This window comes from Ceratotherium simum, chromosome 5, assembly GCF_057802395.1.
Source record: "Ceratotherium simum simum isolate JZ-2026a chromosome 5, ASM5780239v1, whole genome shotgun sequence".
Lineage (NCBI taxonomy): Eukaryota > Metazoa > Chordata > Mammalia > Perissodactyla > Rhinocerotidae > Ceratotherium > Ceratotherium simum.
In genome coordinates this window covers 5,753,950-5,777,152 of record NC_141904.1, presented here as the reverse complement: position 1 = coordinate 5,777,152, position 23,203 = coordinate 5,753,950, and the positions used below count along the sequence as shown (strand labels likewise).

General features: G+C 39.3%; 1 protein-coding gene across 1 annotated transcript in view; it reads right to left on the bottom strand.

Moving 5' to 3' along the window:
• The window catches only part of CP (ceruloplasmin), a 52,140-nt gene extending 30,864 nt beyond the window's left edge, over nt 1-21,276 (bottom strand). Inside the window, exons 1-9 of the mRNA XM_014788896.2 lie at nt 21,134-21,276; nt 12,321-12,568; nt 10,338-10,550; nt 9,375-9,548; nt 7,267-7,521; nt 6,152-6,323; nt 3,086-3,225; nt 1,796-1,948; nt 129-340 (exon numbers count right to left, since the gene is read on the bottom strand). Of these exons, the coding sequence (XP_014644382.1) occupies nt 129-340; nt 1,796-1,948; nt 3,086-3,225; nt 6,152-6,323; nt 7,267-7,521; nt 9,375-9,548; nt 10,338-10,550; nt 12,321-12,568; nt 21,134-21,276 (1,710 nt within the window). The remainder of the gene's footprint in view (nt 1-128; nt 341-1,795; nt 1,949-3,085; nt 3,226-6,151; nt 6,324-7,266; nt 7,522-9,374; nt 9,549-10,337; nt 10,551-12,320; nt 12,569-21,133) is intronic.
• Nucleotides 21,277-23,203: the final 1,927 nt, after the last annotated feature.

Sequence of the window (23,203 nt, the reverse complement as noted above, 5' to 3'; positions counted from 1 at the left end):
GTCTGAGAAAAATTAATAATAAACATTATGCATAGAATCCTCACTGCCTCAAAACCCAGAATTTTCCTTATAATAATGATAATTCAAAGAGATTGGGAAATCATTTCATTTTCCCTGATTGGACTTACCTGTCTCCCATTTTCATGTAAACTTCCTTTTTTGCATATTTTCATTGGCCCAATAAGCCCAGTGAATATATCTTTGGTGGGATCCACAGCAGAATAATACATCTTAGATAGACAGACAGGGTCTTTGTAAGTGGGTCCCACTTCTTTGGGGACGGTCCATTCATAGGTGAATGTTTCTTTGGGTGCCACATGGGCTGAAGGAGGGGGCACACCTGTAAAAAGGCCATATTGGAGAAGTTAAGTATGCTTTCTAATGTCGTGATTTGATCCACAAAGTAGACTGGGTTTAATCTAGGTAACCCACTTCTGAGTTCTTTGTTGTGAATTAGAATGTGCTCCTACTTATGCTCTTGTGTCAGGTCACAGATTGGCATGATTTCCTCCAGAAAGCCTCCTCTAAGCTTTTGTCTGAGATTGGTGCCTGCTGTGGTCCAAATGTTTGTGTCCCCCGCAAATTCACATGTTGGAATCCTAATGCCCAATGTGATGATGTTAGAAGGTGTGGCCCTTGGGAGGTAATTAGGCCATGAGGGTGGGGCCCTCATGAGTGGGATTAGTGTTCTTCTAAAAGAGAACCCACAGAGCTCCCTAGCCACGTGAAGAGACAACCAGAAATCTGAGACCCAGAAGAGGGCCCTCATCCAACCATGCTGGCACCTTGAGCTTGGACTTCCACCCTCCAGAACTGTGAGAAATAAATTTCTATTGTTTGTAAGCCACCCTGTCTGTGGTATTTAGTTATAACAGCCCAAATGGACTAAGACAGTGCCTATCTTTGTGCCCTCACAGCCCCTGACACTGTCTCTAGCACATTTCATGTTATATTGTATGCATTTCCCCCCCAAACACAGCTTAACTTTCTTAAGGCAAGCATTGTTTCTATATTCCCATCAGCTAGAACAGCACCTGGAAATAGGAGGTAATCAATGAATTTTATATTGAATAAAACTGAACTGAAAATAATTTTAAAACTGAAAGGAACCTTGCAGAGAATCCTGTCAAATCCCCCAATGTTACTCTTGAGGAAACTGAAGCCAAAAAGACTGAATAACTTCCCCACAGTCACACTGCAAGGGTAGCAAAGCCACTAGTCTTCTTTGGTCAGCCTTGACATATAAAAATATCTAAATACATCCACATAATGGAATATTTTGTATCATTAAAAGTATATTTAGAAAATGCTTAAAGTGCTAAGAAAAACTCTGGGTACAAAATTATAATGATAAGTATATTTATAAACTACAGTCTCAACCACATTTAAAATACGTATTATATGTGCACAGATGAAAGAGTGGAGGAATTATATAAAAATATAATCGTGATTGTCTATAGAACTATGGGTAATATTTTTGGTTATACCTTTTTATACTCTTCAAATATTCTAAAATGAACATCTAATCTTATAATTGCAAGAACATTTTTCAAATTTAGAAATCATCCAAATAGTACTCTAGAAATGTATAATTGATATAATCCAAATAAGTTACTACCATTGTCAATAATCATCCAATGAAGGCAGGACAAAATTCCATAAACCAGTTGAAAGTGCTTATGTGAGCAAGTTCCTCAGAAGTTCCTGCCCTCAGTTTTGCAGGACGGTTTTCCCGGGGTGACCAGCACAGACGGTTATTAAACATAGTTGTTTGGTTACAGAGCACTGTACTCACTTCCACTCGAGGGGTTGTGATGTGGGTCATAGTATGTGCCCTCGTTGCTCTTACTGAATCTCACCCCAACCGCCTCAATACTGAGGGGATATGCTCCTTTGTTGTGGAAGGTGACTCTGATGGTGTCTCCCACCTCTGCCCAAATGACGGGACCTAGGGAGGAAGAGACAATTATCATCCTCCCTTGGTGTGTAGCATACGGAATACATAAGACACTTATTTTCTTTGGCTTTCCTCTGGCGAGAACCACCGGGAGCAACATGCTTATTTGTGGCAATGGGAAAGCTTGCTTTTTTAAAAGTCATTATCAGTTTGACATGGCTAGGCTGGAAAAGACAAGAAGGGCTTTTTGATTCAACTTCAGGTTAACGAAATTTACCATTTTACCCAAGTCAGTTCACAAGCTTTACACATCAAACAAAGAACTATTCAGTGTCTACGCTCTCCTCACCTAGTCTTCTGTTGGTTACATGTGGGTTATTTGTTAGGGGGTGTTAAAAATGTTGACCACCCAAAGGGGTGAGTTAAATTGTCTTGGATGTGAAGAGTAACACTGTTGTGGATATTCCATCACCAAAATTAATATTATTACCAAATACAGAATAAAAACATAGATATATAGTACATATTTTATATTATACATAAAATGATATTTATTGAGAGCTTCCTAGGTGCTTCTCTGAATACACATGTCTATGTGTATTAACTCATTTAATCCTTACAACAACTTTATGAGGCAAGGGCTACTATTACTGTTCCCATTTTGTAGAAAGGGAACAGGCACAGAAAATCGAGCACTTTCAAAGGTCCAGCAGCTAATAGGGGAAGAGTGAGGACAGTCCGAATCCACCCACTATGCTATTCTGCCCCAGTACCTGAGCAAGAAGTGGGCTCTGGGCTCTGCCTGAGGGCAGCCTGCAAAAGGCTCTAAGACGGACTCAGCCTTCTCCTTAGTAGCCTGGATTTTATTTCTAAGGGAATGTACGTTTGGCTAAGTGCAGAGGCTAACAGCTTCGTTGTCTATTTAAACAAAGTCACATAAACACACAATTCCCTTATTTCTTTGAAGAAAAAAAATCATCATTGGAAGTCAGCATGGCTTTTAATGATGAAGATTTACTATTGGTAATTTACATTTGGAAAGTAATCAGCTGCTGCACTTTATTGATGATTGATCGTCCACGTTTATACGTAGAAATCACGCTGCAGGTCCGGAAGTTTCTATTCTTTCTGAGGTTGGTGTAGCCCCGGGAGGAGTACAGTAATCGTATATATTCTGCACAGACTCACCCAGGATGCCAAGATGTTCCTCCTCAGGGCCTCTCTCCTTTCGATGCACGAAGGAGGCATCTGTGTATTCACGATAAACCAACTTTTTGTAAGAGCCTCCAATTCTTGTAGCACCACGCTCAAAAAATACCTCCGAATCACTGCCAAAAGATAAGAGGTGGCGTCAAAGGCAGAACGAAAGCAGGTGTTCACATAGGGTACTAACCAAAGAGAAAACTTCTGGCCAGTGCTTGGAGAATTATTCTCCATGATTTAGCAAATACACAGAAGCAGCAGTACGGACCACTTCACAGCAGCACGTTCAGTGAAGGATGGGAGAATCGTGAGGAGAGGTTTCACTTTTTCAAAGGAAGTGAAAAAATTTCAAGAGGGCCCATGGCCCTAACAGTTAATAAATTGTTCTCCAATTGAATCTTTTTAACAAATTATGAAATGTTTAAAAATACAGCAGCTACTGTTTGTTGTATATTAGTACCAACCGGTTGCTCAGGAGATTTCATTTATTATCTGAAACTCACATGACAAAGCAACAAAGTTGGGGTTATTCTCGCCATTTTACAAATGAAGAAATTAAATCTCGGAAAGGCATTTGACTTGCCAAAGCCACCCCATTCATCTCTTCTTCCATTTGACAAGGCTATTGAACACCTGCTCTTTGCCAGGAACCCTGCCATGTGCTGATGACATGACCACGAGCACGCTGGACCTGCCCCTGTCCACAGGGACTTCATATCCACCAGAGAAGACAGATTATGAACCCATCAACACAATAACGTGTAATAAGCACAGAGTGTTATGGAGCATTTCTCCTGGGTGAGGGGAAGTGAGGGGGAGAGGCCCCAAAGGCTTTCCAGAGGGAATGATTTTTTAAAACTATCCAGAGAAATGGGGTTAAAAAGATGAAGTTTTGTGGTGGGGAGAATGGGGCAGGTGTTTACCAAGAGGAAACAGCTCAGGGAAGGCTCAGAGGAGAGAGTGAGCATGGCGTGTTTAAAAATGTGACAGGATCCTAGCATGCCGGGCAGGGCAGAGTTGCTGAGAAGGAGGCTTGGAGAGATGAGGGCTGGGCAGGATGACCAGGTTAACGTTTCAGTACTCCATCCCAGGGCAGTGGGAAAGAAAGCTTTGAAAGATTTAAGCATTCAGGATTGATGTTTTAGAAGGCCCCTCAGGCTGCTGCCTGGAGAATGTGTTGGATTCTGCAAGACTGCAGTAGGTAGCCCAGTCAGGGGGCTGCTTTTAAATCTCAGTGAGAGGTGGTGATGACTTTGGAGGTATTGGCAAAGAGGATGGAGAGAAAGAAACAATTTTCAGAGATATTCAGGATATAATGAGGCAGAACTTCAGGAGAGAAGGAGGGATTACCACTCGTGGAGAGGAGGAAACTCAGATTTGTAGGGAAGACAATGGGTTCAGATTTGGACATATTGATTTGGAGGGGCCTCATCCAAGCGTGGCATCCATTAAGCAGTTCGAAGGGCAAATCGGGAATTTATAAGAGCCTTCTGGGCTGGAGATGCAGCTTTGGGAGTCATTGCATCCAGAAGTCAGTGTAGCCTGAGACTTAAATCTCTGCTGCAGGAGTCACAGACCTGGGTAGAGCCAGGCCCAGCTATTGACTTGTTGTGTGTTGTTGAGTAAATTACTTAACCTTTCCAAGTAGATGGGTGGCAAACAAGGCTTCTTTGGGGAGGTGATGTTCGAGCAGAGACTTGGAGCAGGAGCATGGCATAATCTCACTGACATTTTCGAGAGGTCATTTTGACTGCTTGAGGGAGAACAGACAGTAGGAGAGGGAGACTGAGGCAGGAAGAATGGCTGGGAGGCTGTGGAAGTCATCAGACACGTACAAAGAGTAGCTTGTGTGCATTGAAGGCACTATCAAGAAAGTGAAAAGAAAACCTACAGAATGCGAGAAAATATTTGCAAAGCATATATCTAATAAGGGATTAATATCTAGAATATATAAAGAACTCCTATAACTTAACAACAAAAAAACAAACAACCCAATTAAAAAATGGTCAGACTTGAATAGACATTTCTCCAAATGGGCCAACAACCACATGAACAGATGCTCAACATCACTAATCATCAGAGAAATGCAAATCACAACCACAATGCGATACCACTTCACATCCATTAAGATGGCTATTATCAAAAAAACAGAAAATAAATGTGGGCAAGAATGTGGAGAAATTGGAACACTTGTACACTGCTGGTGGGAACATAAAATGGTGAAGTCGCTGTGGAAAACAGTATGGAGGTTCCTCAAAAAGTTAAAAATAGAATTATCATAGGATTGAGCAATTCCACTCCCAGGTGTATATCCAAAAGAATTGAAAGCAGGGATGCAAACAGATGCTTATACTCCAGTGTTCATTGCGGCTTTATTCACAATAGCCAAAAGGAAGAAACAACCCAATGTCTATCAACGGATGGATAAATAAAACGTGGTATGTGCCTGCAATGGACTATTATTCAGCCTTAAAGAGGAAAGAAATTGATACATGCTACAATATGAATGAACCTTAAAAATATTATACTAAGTGAAATAAGCCAGACAAAAAAGGATAAATATTGCATGATTCCATTTGTATGAGGTGCCTAGAATAGGCAAATTCACAGAGACAAAAAGTAGAAGTTATCAGGGGATTGGAAGTTATTGTTTAATGGATACAGAGTTTCTATTTGGAATGATGAAAAAGTTCTGGAAATGGATAGTGTGATGACTGTACAACCTTGTGAATGTACTTAATGCTGCTGGATTGTACAATGCTATGTTTTCAGAAGTGGAAAGCAAATGAGTTGATATGTCTTATTATACTCAGTGTTTTCTGAGGACTTTGTAGAGCATTTGATAACTTTTAAACCTATCTTTTTTAATGTTGTACTCAAAAGTCATATTTCTCAAACTCGGACTCACATCAAACACCTTAATAAATATTTAGCAGTCTAGTTACTCAATTTCAGCTACCAATTAAAATTCTAATTGCTGAATCAGCCTTTTGTGGTTTTTTTTTTTAGGGGGAGGCATATTTTGAAATAATAGTCTTTTTTCTGAATTACCTTCCAGGTGCTGTTAAGTCTTCTTTGGTGAAGGTGTCTCTGCCGGAGGGTGCGTAGTTCCAGATGATTTCCTCAGCAGCGATGTAGTAGTGTCTAACATGTTTTCCAAGGATGTCATCCTCTGATGAAGGCTTGTTACAGTCTCGTACCTGGAAAAAGGCCTGCAAACCAGCTGAAAACCACACAGAAGGAGACATTGGTTAATGGAGCCAATGTTTCTCTCTCCTATTGCCTTGTAAACACTGCTGGTGAAATGACAGGTGGAAATTGAAGAAATAGCTAGAAACAAGATTATAAACTAGAATAAACAGTTGTAAATAAATTATTGATGGAAAATCCAAGCAGTTAAAAAACACTTCTCTATATGGCACAGAGAAGAGATATTAAATACTAGTGTTTTCAAAAATATGGGACCAGTTTCTGTGGGATTTCACTTGGAAGTCTTTTGATGACAAAAAAAGACACATTAATAGACAAGTGATGAAGAGAAGCTTTGCCGTATTTTAAAGGATGGGGGGGTGGAGGAGGAGGAATAGAATGAGCATGGAGGACTGTTGTTCTCTCAGACAAAACAGTTATGCACCTGCTGCAATATTGCAAACTAATGTTTTTCAAGAACTAGAAATGTTTTATTGCCTGGTATTGAAGAGATGTAGGAGAGCTTTAGCAAGTTAAGCCATGGAATAGCTGGACTCAAATAAACAACAAAGTTGGTTATATTCGATCGAACCAAGTCAAAAGACAAGCTACATTTCAGCACAACGTACAAATCCTCTGGTGTTTACAATATTGTGTATTGTACAAAGCTGAGAAATTGCATACAGTACTATACTTTTAAAGCAGGGCTATACATTTAGGGCCAACTGTTCTTTTCCAAAAATTCGCATATTTTCAGGCTTCATTACTTTATAAGTGTTCCAATCCTTTAGTCTTCTTTATTACATTATGATGCATACCATCATAGGAATAAAATTAAGTGACCAGTTTAAAGCTCAGATCATTCCAAAGATATTTAGCTTTTAGATTCTGATTCCCAATAATCACCCCATTAGTAGTGTCACTGAGACAAGACTCTTTTTTCAGCTGACAGCTAATTCCAGGTAACGATGCCTTACCTTTCAGATGGTTCAGATTCTGACAGCTAAGCATCCATTCTCCAGGGTTCTGGGCCACCATAGAGGCATCAAAGAGGGTAGCAGGAAAGAGATTGATTGTATCAATACGGTAGTTCTTATTAGTCAATGTTTGCCCGTGGAAGAAAGCTGCGTGCACATCAATTTCGTTACCCATACCGAAAAGATACCATTTTACTCTGTCCTCTGCACACATGGAGAGTCCTGGGAGAGTTCCAAAAGTGTATCCATTCACAGCTGTAAATCAAGAGCAGAGACTGTGACTAACAGACACTGGTGCCTGGGATAGTCACAGTTAGCTCTACAGAAATAGAATCAATTTGGGATGGAAAATCTCTGGCACACATGCTGCTGTTCCTCCCTCCTGTACCCACATCAGACATTGCTAATCAATCACAGCACTCTTTCATTTTGCACCTGAATTCAGCCTCAGGATTCTTGTCAACACAATAGTAATAGATGAACACAACACTGACGATAAAATCTATTTGCTCTTTTTGCTATACACTATACACATTGGTATGTATGTGTGTATATTTGTAAATACAAATGTGTGCATATATACATACATGTATACAAAATGTACACACAGATGGTGAGTTGAAAAAAGACTGAAGTTTATATAGAAATCAAATTAATCATGTTGGTAGTGGTAGTATGGATGATTTCAATGTTTTCTTTTTGCTTATCAGAGCTTTTCAAATTTTCTATGGTGAATATGAATTACTTTTATAATAAGAACACAAAGAAAGCTTTTTTTTTAAGATTGGAAGACAAAATTGGAAGAGATATGAAGGAGGAATGCAGGAGAAGGACAGTAGGGACCAGTGACCAGAGCCACAAACACCTAAAAGTTCAAAAGCAGGATGGCCTGAGACCCTTCGAAGAAACGTAGGGTCACTGTTCAAACTGGGTGGTCCCAGGCGTAAGGTGGAAATCAGTTCTGGAAAGCACCGTGAATGCACCAGATGCAACAGAGGTACCAAACCAGAGCTGTCTGGGCTAGAAGTTTGAGTATCTTTTTCTAACATCTGTTTTTGTTAGCACATAACAAAGGCAGGATTAAAGTATGGAAAGAGGACCTTCCAGCCAGAAATAAGCAAAAGTTGGAAATAAAAATCTGCATTTGTTAATTACTTTATTTGCCTGCTTTGGTAATACAGTTATTTTTGTATTTTCAGTTTCTGAGTAGAGATTATTTTGAAGAAGCTAAGCACAAACAAACAACAATCTATATTTATGGGTTTAGTGGTGTTAAGGGATTTGATTTCTTGTGCAAATTCTGAGTTATAGACAACCTTACTAAGCTCATTACTTTGTGTCTGAGAATTAAGGAGAAATCTAGGCAGTAGAGAAAGCATTTCTAGAAGAAATAAAGTGAACTAAAATATAGAAAAAAATCATGCAGAGTGCAGAGGGACAGTGTACATGAAAAAGAAATACCTTTTAGAACCAGTGGTTTGAACTATTTTCCTAAATATAGTTCAATGCCTTACAATAGTATAATTTTAAGCATTTAGTTTAATAATTTTAGGCTACCTCAAATAATTTTTAGAATGAGCCTGGAGGATAAACAAATATATAAATATAACAGATATATGATATAAAAATAACAGATTAAACTATAACTAGTGATGTTTTGTCTTTATCAGTTTGGAAATAATTTGGTGTATCTGGCCTTATTAGAGTTTTTTGTTTTTTTTTTTAATGGAATTAATCATCTTCCCACCAAATCTGTTTCTCTCTCTCTTTTTTTAAATTTTATTTATTTATTTATTTTTCCCCCAAAGCCCCAGTAGACAGTTGTATGTCATAGCTGCACATTCTTCTAGTTGCTGTATGTGGGACGCGGCCTCAGCATGGCCAGAGAAGCGGTGCGTCGGTGCGCGCCCAGGATCCGAACCCGGGCCTACCTGGCTTAGAGTTTTGATGTGACCTGTTTAACTGAATATGAAGTTGCATGTCCAATATGCTGCATTATCAGGGCCACAGATTAGAAACACGCTACTTATTCATGCGAGGGAATAAACCCAGCAGAATAAACAGATCCAGAAAATAAGATAAAGTTAACACGTCTTCTGCAATCTTACAATACATTCGGTTACTCTCCTGGAAGTCTTCATCGTCTTTGTCAACTTTGTCTGGTTCAGAGCAGTAGGTTTTAATGTTGTCATCTAGGTACCAGCTGAGATTTTCATCCACCACAGAAAACATCACCGCAAATTCCTGGTCAATGTTTTTTTCTTTTTCTTTATCCAGAGAATCTGAAGTGAAAGTTACTATTTTAGTAGAACTCAATCTTTACCCTGTATTTTAGCATGTGATTTATAGTTTTTAAAAGTTTTAGTATTTATTTTCCCAATAAACTACAAATCTGGACTAGTCACTCCTGTTTTACAGACCTGGAACCACTTAGGAAATTTATGTTCGGTATCCTGGGTTTGGAGGACATATATATATCTGCATGCATCCAGACACTCATATATCTGGATGTCCACTGACCACATAACTAGTAAATGCTTTTTGGCCAATGAGGAGGTTGAAATTCAAAGTTATGTATGCATCTCCCGGAGTAAGCCACAAGCTGAGGCAATAAGTCTTTACAGGTAACTAATTATTGTTCGAGTAAGAGTTCGAGTTCAAGCTCTTGACTTACGTTGTCTTTTTCATGATGTTAGAGATAGGTACTGTGATATTATATTTCCCAACATAAAACAGCTAACTACAGATCTCTCACCATGGAGGCCTCTAAGGGAGTCACATTTGGTAAAGTCACATGTCCCTTCGACACCATTCTTGGAAGTTAGACACAGCAAACCTATCCCCAAGGAGAGCATATTTCTTGCGGTTTAGCAATGTGTAAAAATGCTTGTTCCATTTATCCCTCTTCTCTTTATCCTGCCCTGTTCTTCCTTCCTTTTTTCCTAGACTCATCGCCTCTCTACCTTACCTACTCACTCATAACACAGAAGACTTGACTTATACTTAAAAAACAAACTACCCTGTATCTTGTCTTTTGGTCATATATGGTGAGTAATAATGAGACAATGTACCTTTTTTACAGACTATTAAAGGTCCAATGAGTCCTGAGGCGATATCTCTTGGAGCATCAATGTGGGAGTGGTAAATCCTGGTCACACAATTGGCATCTTCCTCACCAGGACTTTGTTCTTGGGTGGCATGCATTATGTACGTATACTGCTCACCTGGGTGCACTTTGTCGTCTGCTTTTTGAAAAGCTGTGGTATTATCAGGGTAAATGGCCCCTAGGAAGCAACATGCAATGAAATTACAAACTGATTGTGTTTGAACTTAAATGAGAGAATAGATGGTCCATTAATTCATTCAGCAAACGTGTATTCAACATCTAGTATGTGCCACCTTGGGGATGCAGTGATGTCCTATTTGAACACAGAGGAATGAGAAATAAATTTTGTTATTATTTTTTATACTTGACAGAGCCTTCAGGGAGCAGTAATAGAGAGGTCAGGAGAATAGTGACTTTTGGTTTGCAATTTAAAAAACCACTTTTCCTTGGGGTCATGATATGGAAAGCATGAGCAAAATGGCTACCCTCTCCTATAATTTGAAATTTCTTATATGATATCAGATTTTTGCCAGGGGAGTGACCACAGAAATTTTTTATTTTTTACCTTTAATTTTGGAAATTTCCAGACGTATGCAAAAGTTGAGAGACTAATATGATGAACCTCCATGTACCCATCAACCCAGTGTTAACAATGATCAACTGAAGGCCAATCTTGTTTCATCTACACCCACTCCCGCTCACTCCCGTCCCCATCTCCATCGAATTATTCTAAAGCAAATCGCAGACGTCATGTCTTTTCATTCACGAATACTTGAGTATGTATCTCTAAAAGGTAGGAACTCTGTTTTTCTTTTAACATAACCACAATATAGTTATTATAAAATAATAAAAAATGATTAATGCCCGAACATACCATGAAATTGTAAAAAAGAAATAAGATGGCAATCAGCCTTTATGCTCTGAATGTAATTGTTTGGTTCAGAAAAACAAACAAAAAATATCTGGCCAAAACATTCACCTTCTAAAGCAATACCTCGTTAAAAAAGAAGACTAATAATTAATCAAGTCTAATTTTATCTTAATTTCCAGACTTGATCCTTATAATTTCAATGAACTGTAGCATAGCCTCGGCATTTTTGCTTATGATAATAGCTGACATTTACTGAGCTGTTACTGTGCACCATCATTGTTCCTATTTTATACACGAGGAGACTGAAGCACAGAGAATTTAAGTAACTTACCCAAGGTTATTCTGCCAGTACAAGGCGAGGCTGCCCTCGAACCTTGGTCTGTTAATTTCAAAGCCCTTGCTCTTGACCACGACAAAATCCTGCCTCTTTTCATTATCATCTTCCAGTCCTACGAATGTGATCACAGGTACCAAACCTACTCTTTGTGCTTCTTATACCATCTTTAAGGCTTCTGAGTCCTACATTCAAATGGCCCTTTTAGTTAATTGTGTCTTAGATGTGACTCTGGGGTCACATGCACCATTTGGCTGATGTATGAGACTACTGAGCTGCCTTAGCTGGGACAGAGTTTATCCAAAGTTAGGGTGGGAGGTGACAATGGCCACGGTATGTTCACACATAGGAACTTCAGAGATAAGACAATCCCCATCTTGAATCCTTTCTTTTCCCTCTGAATTTTTGCCTCTTCTAGGCCTTAATGCACATTGTCTATTTCTCTTATTCTGACTATTTTTCTGGAAAGGAGCTGGGTACTGGGAAGGAAGTCCCAGCTCTCACTGGCTCTCACTATATGAGTCTACCTAGAAATCCCAGAAACCACAGTCACACTTCACACAAGCAAGCACAACGAAGAGAAACACAGCATTACTGTGATGAACCAAAATATCTATCAATAAAATAGTTTAGAGCTAAACAACACAGTTAAAGGTCTTATCCAGGAGGGGAGACCATAATCTTAGAGGTTAAAAATTGTTGAAAAGTAAGGGAATTCCAGCTAGAATATGAGCTGAACTTACCCTCATGTTCTTTATAGTAAGTTGCTCCATGTGGATGAAAAGTGTAGGGCCTAGAGGCGAAGTTTTTTAAGTGTACATGAACTTCATCACCAATTTCAGCTTTGATAATAGGGCCTAAGAACCCCAGCCAGACAGGTTTTTCTATAATCGTCGTAAAGGTTCCATCTGCGTACTGAAGATAGAGGGCCTTCTTGTATGTCCTTCCAATTCTGTTGGGGCCATTTTGAAGATAGATATCAGAATGTTCCCTGTAAAGGAAAAAAGACAACTCTATCAGAAATTCCTCATCATTTCTAGGAATAACGTTATAATTAAAGAAAAACTAATGACCATCTCACATTAAATGTTTGCCCATCGTTACAGGATGCCTCCAAAAAATGAAGACGAGAGCTGGCACTTAGCCCTGCTATTTTAATTATGTGAGATGTCCCACATCAAGGATGTGGCAGAAAACCATCTGTGAAGGTGCGGTAAAAATATGATGTATCGTGGAGCCAGCTGATGGTGTAGTGGTTAAGTGTGAGTGCACCGCTTCAGCGGCCCGGGGTTCACAGGTTTGGATCCTGGGCACTCACTGATGCACCACTTATCAAGCCATGCTGTGGCGGTGTCCCCTACAAAGTAGAGCAAGATGGGCACGGATGTTAGCCCAGGGCCAGTCTTCCTCAGCAAATAGAGGAGGACTGGCAACAGATGTTGGCTCAGGGCCAATCTTCCTCACCCCCAAAAAAAAATATATATATATGATGTATCTTACTGGAGTATTTTCTATATGATTTTCATTTTAAAACACAGAGGCATTAAGGAACAGAACACAAAATAAAAGTGAAATGTTAAGATAAAGCAGTTGAGACATTCCTCACTTACGGTGTCTCTCTTTCTGCTACCGGAAAAATTTGAGTTCATAGACAGCCTGGATATATGAGACTTCAAAGTATGCGTATACATATATATTTCTTAAGTAAAGTAAAATTAATGATGCTAAATTAATTCCATCATTCTTATTTCTTTTAGCAGCACTAAATCAAGGTTGGAATTTATGCATACAATGTGTATGGGTTTTAAAATTACCTTTGGATTCAAATTACCCCTGTGTTCTTTTAATCTCTTGCTGCTGAAAATACTTGAACATTGAATGTTTATATTCTGGTTAGTGGCTGATTAATAGTTGCTCAAAACTTTTCTAAAAATATCAGCAAACTAAATTGTAGCCAGAAAAAAAAAAAAAGAGAGTTTGGTATTCAAACTTTTGAACTGATTCTTATGTTATTGTCCTTAAAAGAAGGCTCTGGAGAGCTCCATGGGATCCATTTGGGGGCAATGCCATCTAGCTGTTTAGGAGGACCCACCTAAAACCTGGACTTTGGCAAACCTGGCACAACCGAGGTCTCCTCGACTAGAACAGAAACTGCTAACACTGAGGCTGATGATCTGGGGGTGTGTGTGTGTGTGTGTCTGTGTGTGTGTGTTGCTCCCTTTCATCTCAATGACCTTTGATGTTTTACCATGTTCCACTCACCCCCGTGGGGCCAGATAACCTGACTGAGGAGTAAACTTTGTCTTGTTTCCTCAGCTGTGAGCTCATCGAAAGAGTGAGCGATATTTTTCTTTCCTTTCTTCAAGACAGGAGTAGAGTTTGCCCAGGAGCTCTGGATTTTCATCTGCGGAGTTTAAAGGCCTGGTTTTTCAAAAATCTAGGGCTCTAGCCTATTGTTTCTTAAGCTCTAATGTGCATGACAATCTACTGAGGACGTTGATAAAATGCAAGTTCCTGGGCCCCCGCCCCATTGATTCTGATTCTATGCGTCTGGGGTGCGGCCCAGGCACTTGCATTTTATAACAAACACCCCTCCGCTCTGGGCTCATGGATAACCTGAGTGGGGAGGTTCTGAGGTGAAGGGGACGAGAGCTGCTCTATCCCAGAGGTAGTGGGATTCCTGGAGACTGTGAAACAGAACGGCGGCAGGTTCTGTTTCCAGGCCATACCCTGGTAGTAACCAGACTTCTGCCGCCGTGGGGGCATCACAGTAAGCCTGAGTGCTGGGACCAATGGGTATGGCCACTTGGCAGTGGTCCTGGTGGCTGAGTTTGTGCAGCGGGAGCGAGTGTTAGAAATAGCAGAGCCACCGTGTTCTGGATTGAACACGGGGGCACGGACAACGAAAATCTCATAGCTGTCACCGAGGACCCCAATTTTCCTGGACTGTGTAAACGCCAAGATTCTCAAATTGTTCACTGAAAAATGGATGAGATGGGGTCCCCTTCCCCTACGTGGCGTGAGGAGAGTCAGGCTGGAAGTTAGAAAAATAAAGAAATGCCATCTTTTGTACCCAGTATGGAGTGGCGAATCTGTGCTTCTGCCTTCATTGCGCCTACTTCTTTTCATTTTCTAATTGTTTGTTGCAGTTTCCATTTTGTTAGAACAAAACAAAACAAAAAATTCAGACAGGCTCCAAGAGACTCGAAGGACATCAAAATGCACGAAAAAAACAGCACGACTGGTGTGAATTCTTCCCCGCAAACTGCAGCGTGGCAAACTGCAGCGTTAGTATGGACGGGAGTAGTCTTTAGTCTTTTTTTTTTTAAAGATTTTATTTATTTTATTTTTTCCCCCCAAAGCCACAGTGGATAGTTGTATGTCATAGCTGCGCATCCTTCTAGTTGCTGTATGTGGGACTCGGCCTCAGCATGAACGGAGAAGTGGTGCCTCGATGCGCACCCGGGATCCGAACCCGGGCCACCAGCATCGCAGCGCGCGCACTTAACCACCAAGCCACAGGGCCGGCCCAGGACGGGAGTAGTCTTAACAGATGTTTTAGGAGCAGCAAAATGTGGAGGCACTGAAGACCACTGAGATTAAAGGCAGAATCACCCAGTCCCTCCTGCCGAGAGGAGGCCAGCAAGAGCACGGCTTCAGTCAGGACCACGGCTGCAGCGGCCAAGCCTACGGTGCAGACATGGCTCCCCTTCCTGGTCCCACCAGAGGAGCCTGGCCGCTGACTCTCACACAGGCCCGGCTAAGCCCCAGCGCAAATTTTCTCCAGTGTCTGTACACAATCCTATTGCTAGAAGACTGGTCCCAATAATATTTAAATAGAGACTCTAATCTGTGTTCTCTCAGGCCCTGTTGATATACATCTTACATAAGGCCAAAGTTTAAAAATAGCCCTCAAACTCTTAAGGCTTCATTTAAATACGCTGTGTATTGATATTTTCTGAATGTGCCTATAAAGCACTTAGAAATACGTCATCTCCCACTTCAATGAACCTCAGCGGGCTTTGTCCAAATGCTTTCATTGCATTGACATTCTCCTGTATTAATCATTTCCTGAAATAGGAGGAACCTTGCCTAAACTTTGGGATTAATTTTTTGTATACAAAGATTTTTGAGGGGTGAAAATTACTTTTAAAAGAATTGAGCTGAAGTTATAATATATTCAGGGTTTTTAAAGTTTGGAATTCCTATTAGATACATAGCAATATACAAGGTACGTTTCCCATCTTGTCTTCTTTGTGGCACAAAATAGTCTTAACCAAATTGGGAAATATTTTACATCATGCAATACTTGGGGGGAGGTCTATTTGGGAATGTTCTGTCTTCAGAGGGACATCAAAGGGTGATTAGGGGATGTTTACTTAATTTCAGGAGCACAGCTTGGGGACAAAGGGTCAATTACTGGAAGCTTGCAGGAAGCTTGCTAGACATTCAGTCTAAAGAATCTATTACAGTTCTTTGAACCAAACAAATAATTCATATTAATTGTAGTTCTTCCTGTTGACAACTGTAACAAGCTCTTTTCTACTCATTACAATAGATATGTCCCCCTCACCCCACCTCAGTAATCACATCCCTCTTCTTCAGCCCCCCAATTCCTATAATCCTATAGCCGACTCCTATAATTTCTGGTAGATTCAGACCCCAAAGTGAGTTTTTAATGGTAGGGGAATTAAAAAATTTTTATACTCCCTTAGTAAGATAATTATAATGCTACTCTCCCCCATAAATTCAGAATTCACTCAAATGATCTTGGTTTATGTTTAGACATGGTTGCTAAAATGTGGGTAACATACATGAAAAGCGTCTGGATTCTTGGCTTCATTAATGAGACATAGTATACGAGTTTACCATGGCTGCATAACAAATCATCACACAGCAGCTTAAAATAACACCCGTTGATTATTTCACAGTTTTATGGGTCAGAAGTCTGGCATGGCATGACTGGGTTCTCTCTTCAGGGTAGGACAAGGCTGACATCAAGGTGTTGGCTGGTCTGAGTACTTGTCTGGAGGCTCAGTGGAAAAATCCACTTCCAAGCTCACCCAGGCTGTGGGCAGAATCCAGTTCACTGTGGTTGTAGGATTGAAATCACTGTTTCCTGCTTGCTGTCAGCCGAGGACCTCTCCCAGTTCCTAAGGCCACCCGTACTCCTTCTCAGTGGTCCCTTCCATCTTCACGAAGGGAATCCCCCTTCCATCCTCAAGTCAGCAACAGTTTGTTGAAGCCCCATGAGACCTCTTTGAATCTGACTTCCTCTTCTTCCACTAGAGAACTCGATGCCTATCGTTTCCCTATTTTAAAGTCAGCTGTGCCATTGAGTAGAACATAAATCATGGGAGTGATATCTCATCATTTTCACAGATTCTGGAGGTTTAGGGCAGGACATCTCTGGGGACTATTTTAAAAATTCTGCCCACTACACATCAGAATCACAAGGCAAATAGTCAAAAATTAACTAGTGGACAAAGACTCAAGCTAGGTGTACATAGCACAAACTTAAGTGAATTATAGGTCCTAACTGGCCTGGCTTCACTAGCACAGCATGAAAACAGCATCTGGTTGTCAACCTTCTTTTGGATATGTTCTCAGGGAAAACAGCAACTGTGATAATAAATTGTAGAGCCTGAAGAGTGTGAAATGTTGTAGTCTCTTAATGAGCTCATTCATAACAGGCCGTCCTACATGAAGTGTTTGTTCCACACTTGGAGTATGAGTCATTATAGTGACTTCTCCAGATAATTTTAGCTAATAATTGTACTTCTTTAAGAATCATTTTAAAAACTTTAAGACCACTTTTGAAGAGGTAAAGTGAATGCCTTCAGTGCAAGTTTTTTCTTTAAAAATATTTTGTTTGCTTCCCTGGGGATACTGGAAAAAAATTTCAACTTTTCCTGTCATAATACTAGTAAATATTAAAATTTATTGAATACTTTTGGTATCCTGATCACTCAATATCATAATTATAATACTTATCATTATACCAGCAGAGGGAATGTTCTGTTTGTTCTCTCTTTGGCAGAATTTGAGCTGTTATTTCTTCTTGGTCATTGGTTCTGCTTATAATGACATCTTCACTATGCCACTTCTGATTTATTTCTCAAACCTACCATGGGCTGGAAAACTAGGTAACAAAGTGTGCGAGAACTTTATGTTAAATAAGAGTCACGAAGCCTGAGTGAGAGCCGACAAAGTCAGTGCAAAAGGGTTTTGCAATGGCCATTCTTGTGCTTAAAGAATGTTCCACTTACTTCTAGCTTTCTGTATGTCACCAGGAAAATAAGCAACTTGCAGATAACAGGAGTATTATTTATTGCTATTATATAGCCAATAAACTCAATAAATATTTAATCAATGCCTATTGTGGGCCCGGAATACACTATTATGTTTGCTACGTGTTTTTTATATGTATGTCTTTTATTCTTATTTAAATATAAATAACTTAGGAGCAGGAACTATATTTTATAGGATCTTTAACTATTAATTTGTTGAAGTGACAGATAAGGCACTGACCTAAGTAAATAACAGTACTGAATATAAGGAAATTACTTTCCACCTCATCTCATCAGAAATAAACATTATTGGTATTCATACAAGAGAGGTAAACTCTATTCTTCTAGTAAAACTCTATTTTCCTAGTAAGAAAAAATCCGTACATTTTTCTCTTTTAATACCTGTCAGTGTTTTCAGTTTCATTGACCCTACATATAAGTCTATAAACTGACTTTTCCTGTTTCATTTTACTGTCTGAGTTATTCTACAGTGTGAATCTGTCCACAGTAGGAGCAAGTGAAGTTTTTACAACACAGCCTGGAATTTCTTCTAGCTTCCTATATACATTTTATTCATTCATTTTCCTTTACTCACAAATATTTATTTAGTGTCTCCTGTGTTCTAGGTACTAGTGACCAAGCAGTAAACATAACAGATGGACTTCCTGCCATCTCAATACGTATTTTCCTCTGCATTGTCCCAGATCTTCCAAGTCAACGACAGCTTAAACCCAATTCTCTGCCTAACACCCGTCTTGCCTTCTTCCAACCTTGTTTCTCAGCCCACGTATCTCCACTCCTTTTCAGCTTTCACACGACAAGGAAGCCAGTCATATCTGGTGATATCCTACCGTCCTTTGCTGACTGGGTTGGTGCTAGGTCTGAACATTTTATATCCTCCCCAAATTCCGTTTGCTGAAATCCCAGCCTCTGCTGTGGTCGTATAGGAGACGGGCCTGTGGGAGGTGCTTAGGTCACGAGGGTGGAGCTCTCATGAGGGGGATAAGTGCCTTGTAAAAGACCTCCGCGGAGCTCCTTAGCCCCTTCCGTGGTGTGAGGACACAGTGAAAAGGCTATGAACCGGGGAGAGAGCTCTCACTAGAACATGACCATCAGGTGCCTTGATCTGGACTTCCGCGCCGCCGGCACCGTGAGAAGTAAATTTCTGTTGTTGACGAGCTGTTCAGTCTGTGGTCTTTTGTTACAGCAGCCTGAACGGACTGAGACAGCGGGACATGCTGGTAATCGGAGACAAGGGAGGAAGAAATTGTGACCTAAACTCATCTGTACAAAAAGTTTGGCATAGTGTTGGCAAAACTGCTGAAGCTCTAGTCAGTATTCACTGTTCAGATGTATAAAGAAATCACAGGTAGAGGGAGCAGAGCCGACCAGAGTTTGCGCGACTCTAGGCTCGTGTTGAAGCCACAGGAGATTATCAAGCCAACGGTGCATAATGTGCCGATCTCAGATAGGACACAACAGTATTTAAAGACAAAGGAATGCTCTTCCCCCCTGCAAAAAATTCTTAACAAACTCCCTCTCTCTTCTGCTCTCTGATTTCTAGAATTAGAAACTTCTTTATTGAAACATGCTCGCGACAATGTCTTGGGCTTAGTTCATGCCCCATAAAGCAGACTTGATTTTTGATCATGAATAATGGCAGAGGGATGGTGGTTGGGGGCTTGGAGTAGGACAGTACTTTTTTTCAAATGTCTGACTTTTTAAAAAATGTGTCTGGTTTTCCTATAAAAATTGCATATAATTTGCATTATATTTAATCAGGGAAAATACTGAATCCGCACAAAATAATGGTTCTGGTGAAGCTGTGAAAATATATCATATTTCTAAGAAGAGAATCCCACCTCAAAACCAGGTTTAAAAAAAAATTGCAAGATGTACTAGTTTTATTTGTAATCAGTTATCTCTAGATCAGAAACTTTCCTTACTGTATATTACTAAACTACTAACTTAACACTTAGATATTATTATCAGCTATGCATTTATTTTTTACTGTGAAAAATTTCAAACATACATACAGTTAATGAGAAGAGGATATACCCATCAACAGAGTCAACAATTATGAAATTTGGCATACTTGTTTAGCTATTTTTTAAAGAGACAGTCTTAGCTGGTCATTGGGCTCATTTGTTACAATTAACATATATTTTTATGTTAAATATAATACTAAAATACATTTATCACCATTAAAATACATTTTTAAATGTAGTGAATATTGGTCTTGAGTGCCAAATTTCAATTTGGTAGTAAATATTTAATTAACATTATTGAAAATGATGACCTCATAGAAGAACTAGAAGGACTTACAGCTAGAATATACAACTATGTACTGGGGCTTTGGGGAGGAAAAAAAAAAAGAGGAAGATTGGCAACAGATTTTAGCTCAGGGAAAATCTTTCCCAGCAAAAAAAAAAACAAACCCCCAAACCAGAGGTGGTGATGGCAGCAGGAATGGAGGCAAAGAAAAAACAACAAAAATGATGACCTCAGTATAGATAAACTTCCATTACAAAAAACTTCCAGAACTATACTCCTGTTTTTCTGTATGGTGAATATTGCTTGAAATAAGGGGGCTTTCAACTAAAACATGAAAACCTTTAAGTTATACAGAGTTTTTTTGGGGGGGTCATCATAATGGATATCTCACATTTTTGCACATATATGATGTGCCAAGCACTGTACTAAGAGCTTTACATGCACCAACACTTCAGACAGTCCTATGAGGTATTCTCGTTATCTCCATTTTACAGATTAGCATGCCAAGGCTGGGAAGGATGAGCGCAATGAACCGTCCAGAGTCACACAGCGAGTATTAGGCAGACCTGTATCTTTTAAAATTATATTTGATTTCCATAAATGATGTTTTGAAGGATTAAAAAGCTTTTTATGCTTACCACTAATAATCAGTAAATGGTATAACAAATACAACATTTTATACGTCCTTGAAATTAAGAAACTTCTGCATAAACAGACAAAAAGACTGATGGGAGGTGCAGTAACGACCAGAGGAAGTAATAAGAAGCCCGCAGGGTTCCCCAGGACCCAGGGGAAAGAGCAGGGCAGCCTCTCAAAGACAAAAAACAAAACCCAGGAGTTTAAAGGAGTTTTATTAAAGCGTCTTGGGTTTCAAGTCCACATTTTGCAGTTTTTGTATATAACAAATTAAAGGAATATTTTATCTTATTGGCTTTATTTTTTTTAATGATAATTTATAAATTGGTCTATAAACAAGAAAAATAGTGACTTACGTGTCAACTGAAACAAGTTTCTTTTCCCCATTGTCAGAGGCATAGTTCCAAGCTGTTTCAATAATTCCAATGTAATAATGCTTATTTTTCGCCCAGGCTGAGTTACTACATAAAAGAAAAATACCAAGCAAAAAAATCTTCATTTTTTTTTTTCCTCTTGGAGTCCGAGAAGCAATGAAATGAAATCAGAAGCAGGCAATTTTATAAATAAGGCTTTCTTGCTTTATTTGCTTGATTGACAAATTTAATGTTGCACAAGAGTAAATTGTTTCCTTAAAGTAAATAACGTTTTCCACTTCGGTTCAGTTCTCGTAAACCCAGAAAAAGACTAGTTTTCGGTTGCCAGGCTTCTCTGATTACAAATAAAAAGTCAACAGTTATTGTTGGAGGCACTAGAGTGTGCATAACTCTGTGCCTTCATCCATTCATTGTGTAAATTCCAGGAGGGCAGAGATCGTCTCTGAATGCTCTCTTTGTTCCTCCAACAGTATGTCCCAGCACAGTGCCCTGCACACAGGGAACTTTTAATAAATCAGAATGAAAATTATGCAAAATGAACCAAAACGTGTAGCTCTTTACTTTTGAAAAGCCTAACAATACTTAATTGCATCTTTAAGATACAATATTTAGCATGGCAAATTTAAGTACTCCAAAATAAGAATTTTATTTTGAAGGATTTATCTATTTTGTAAGCTCTGAACATATCAGCATAGAAAATTTACCAGATTATTCTGTATTGCTATATGCAAATAACTAGCAGAGCATATCAGGGATTGATAATTCTGTTTTATTTTTATTCTTATTGAGGCAATATTGGTTTATAAAATTGTAGAGGGCTAACCCCAGTGGCCTGATAAGGTTAAGTTTGGCATGCTCTGTTCGGCAGTCCAGTTCGGTTCCTGGATGTGGACCTACACCGTTCATCTGTTAGTGGCTGTGCTGTGGTGGTGGCTCACATACAAAAAGAGGAAAATAGGCAGCGGATGTTAGCTCAGGGCGAATCTTCCTCGGCAAAAAAAAAAAAAAAAAAAAACTTAGAGATTTCAAGTGTACATCATTATAATTCATCATCTGTATACTTTACATTGTGTTCACCACCAAGTCTAGTTTCCATCTGTCACTGTACCAATACCCCTTTACCCATTTTGCCCTTCCGCCAGCCACCGCCCCCCCGCCCCGGTAACCACCAATCTCTTATCTGTATTTACAAGTTTGTTTGTTGTTGTTGTTGTTTATCTTTTACCTCTTTTCTGAGGGAAATCATAGAGTATTTATTTGTCTTTCTCCATCTGAGTTATTTTACTTAGCATAATACCCTCAAGTTCCATCTGTGTTGTTGCAAATGGCAAGATTTCATCTTTTTTTATGGTTGAGTAGTATTCCATCGTAAATATATACCACATCTTCTTTATCCATCCATCCATTAATGGGCTGTTTCCATGTATTAGCTATTGTAAATAATGCAGCAATGAACACAGAAGTGCATATATCTTTTCGAATTAGTGTTTTTGTATTCTTTGGATAAATACCCAGAATAGCTAGATCATATGGTAGTTCTATTTTTAATTTTTTGAGGAACTCCATACTGTTTTCCATAGTGGCTGTATCAATTTACAGTCCCACCAGCAGCATACAAGGGTTCTCTTTTACAAGGATTCCCTTTTCTCCACATCCTCTCCAACACTTTTTATTTCTTGCTTTTTAATTATAGCCATTCTGACAGGCATGAGGTGATATCTCATTGTGGTTTTGGTTTGCATTTCCCTAATAATTAGTGATGTTGAACATCTTTTCATGTGCCTGTTGGTTTCATGTGCCTGTATACTTTCTTTGGAAAAATGTATCCTCTGTGCATTTTTTAATCTAGTTTTTGTTGTTGTTGTTGTTGTGTTGTATGTGTTCATATTTTGAATCTTAACCCCTTATTGAGTGTATGATTTGCAAATATCTTCTCCCAATTTTCAGGTTGTCTTTTCATTGTGTTGACAGTTTCTTTTGCTGTTCAGAAGCTTTTTAGTTTGATGTAGTTCCATTGATTTATTTTTGCTTTTGTGTCCCTTGCCTGTGGAG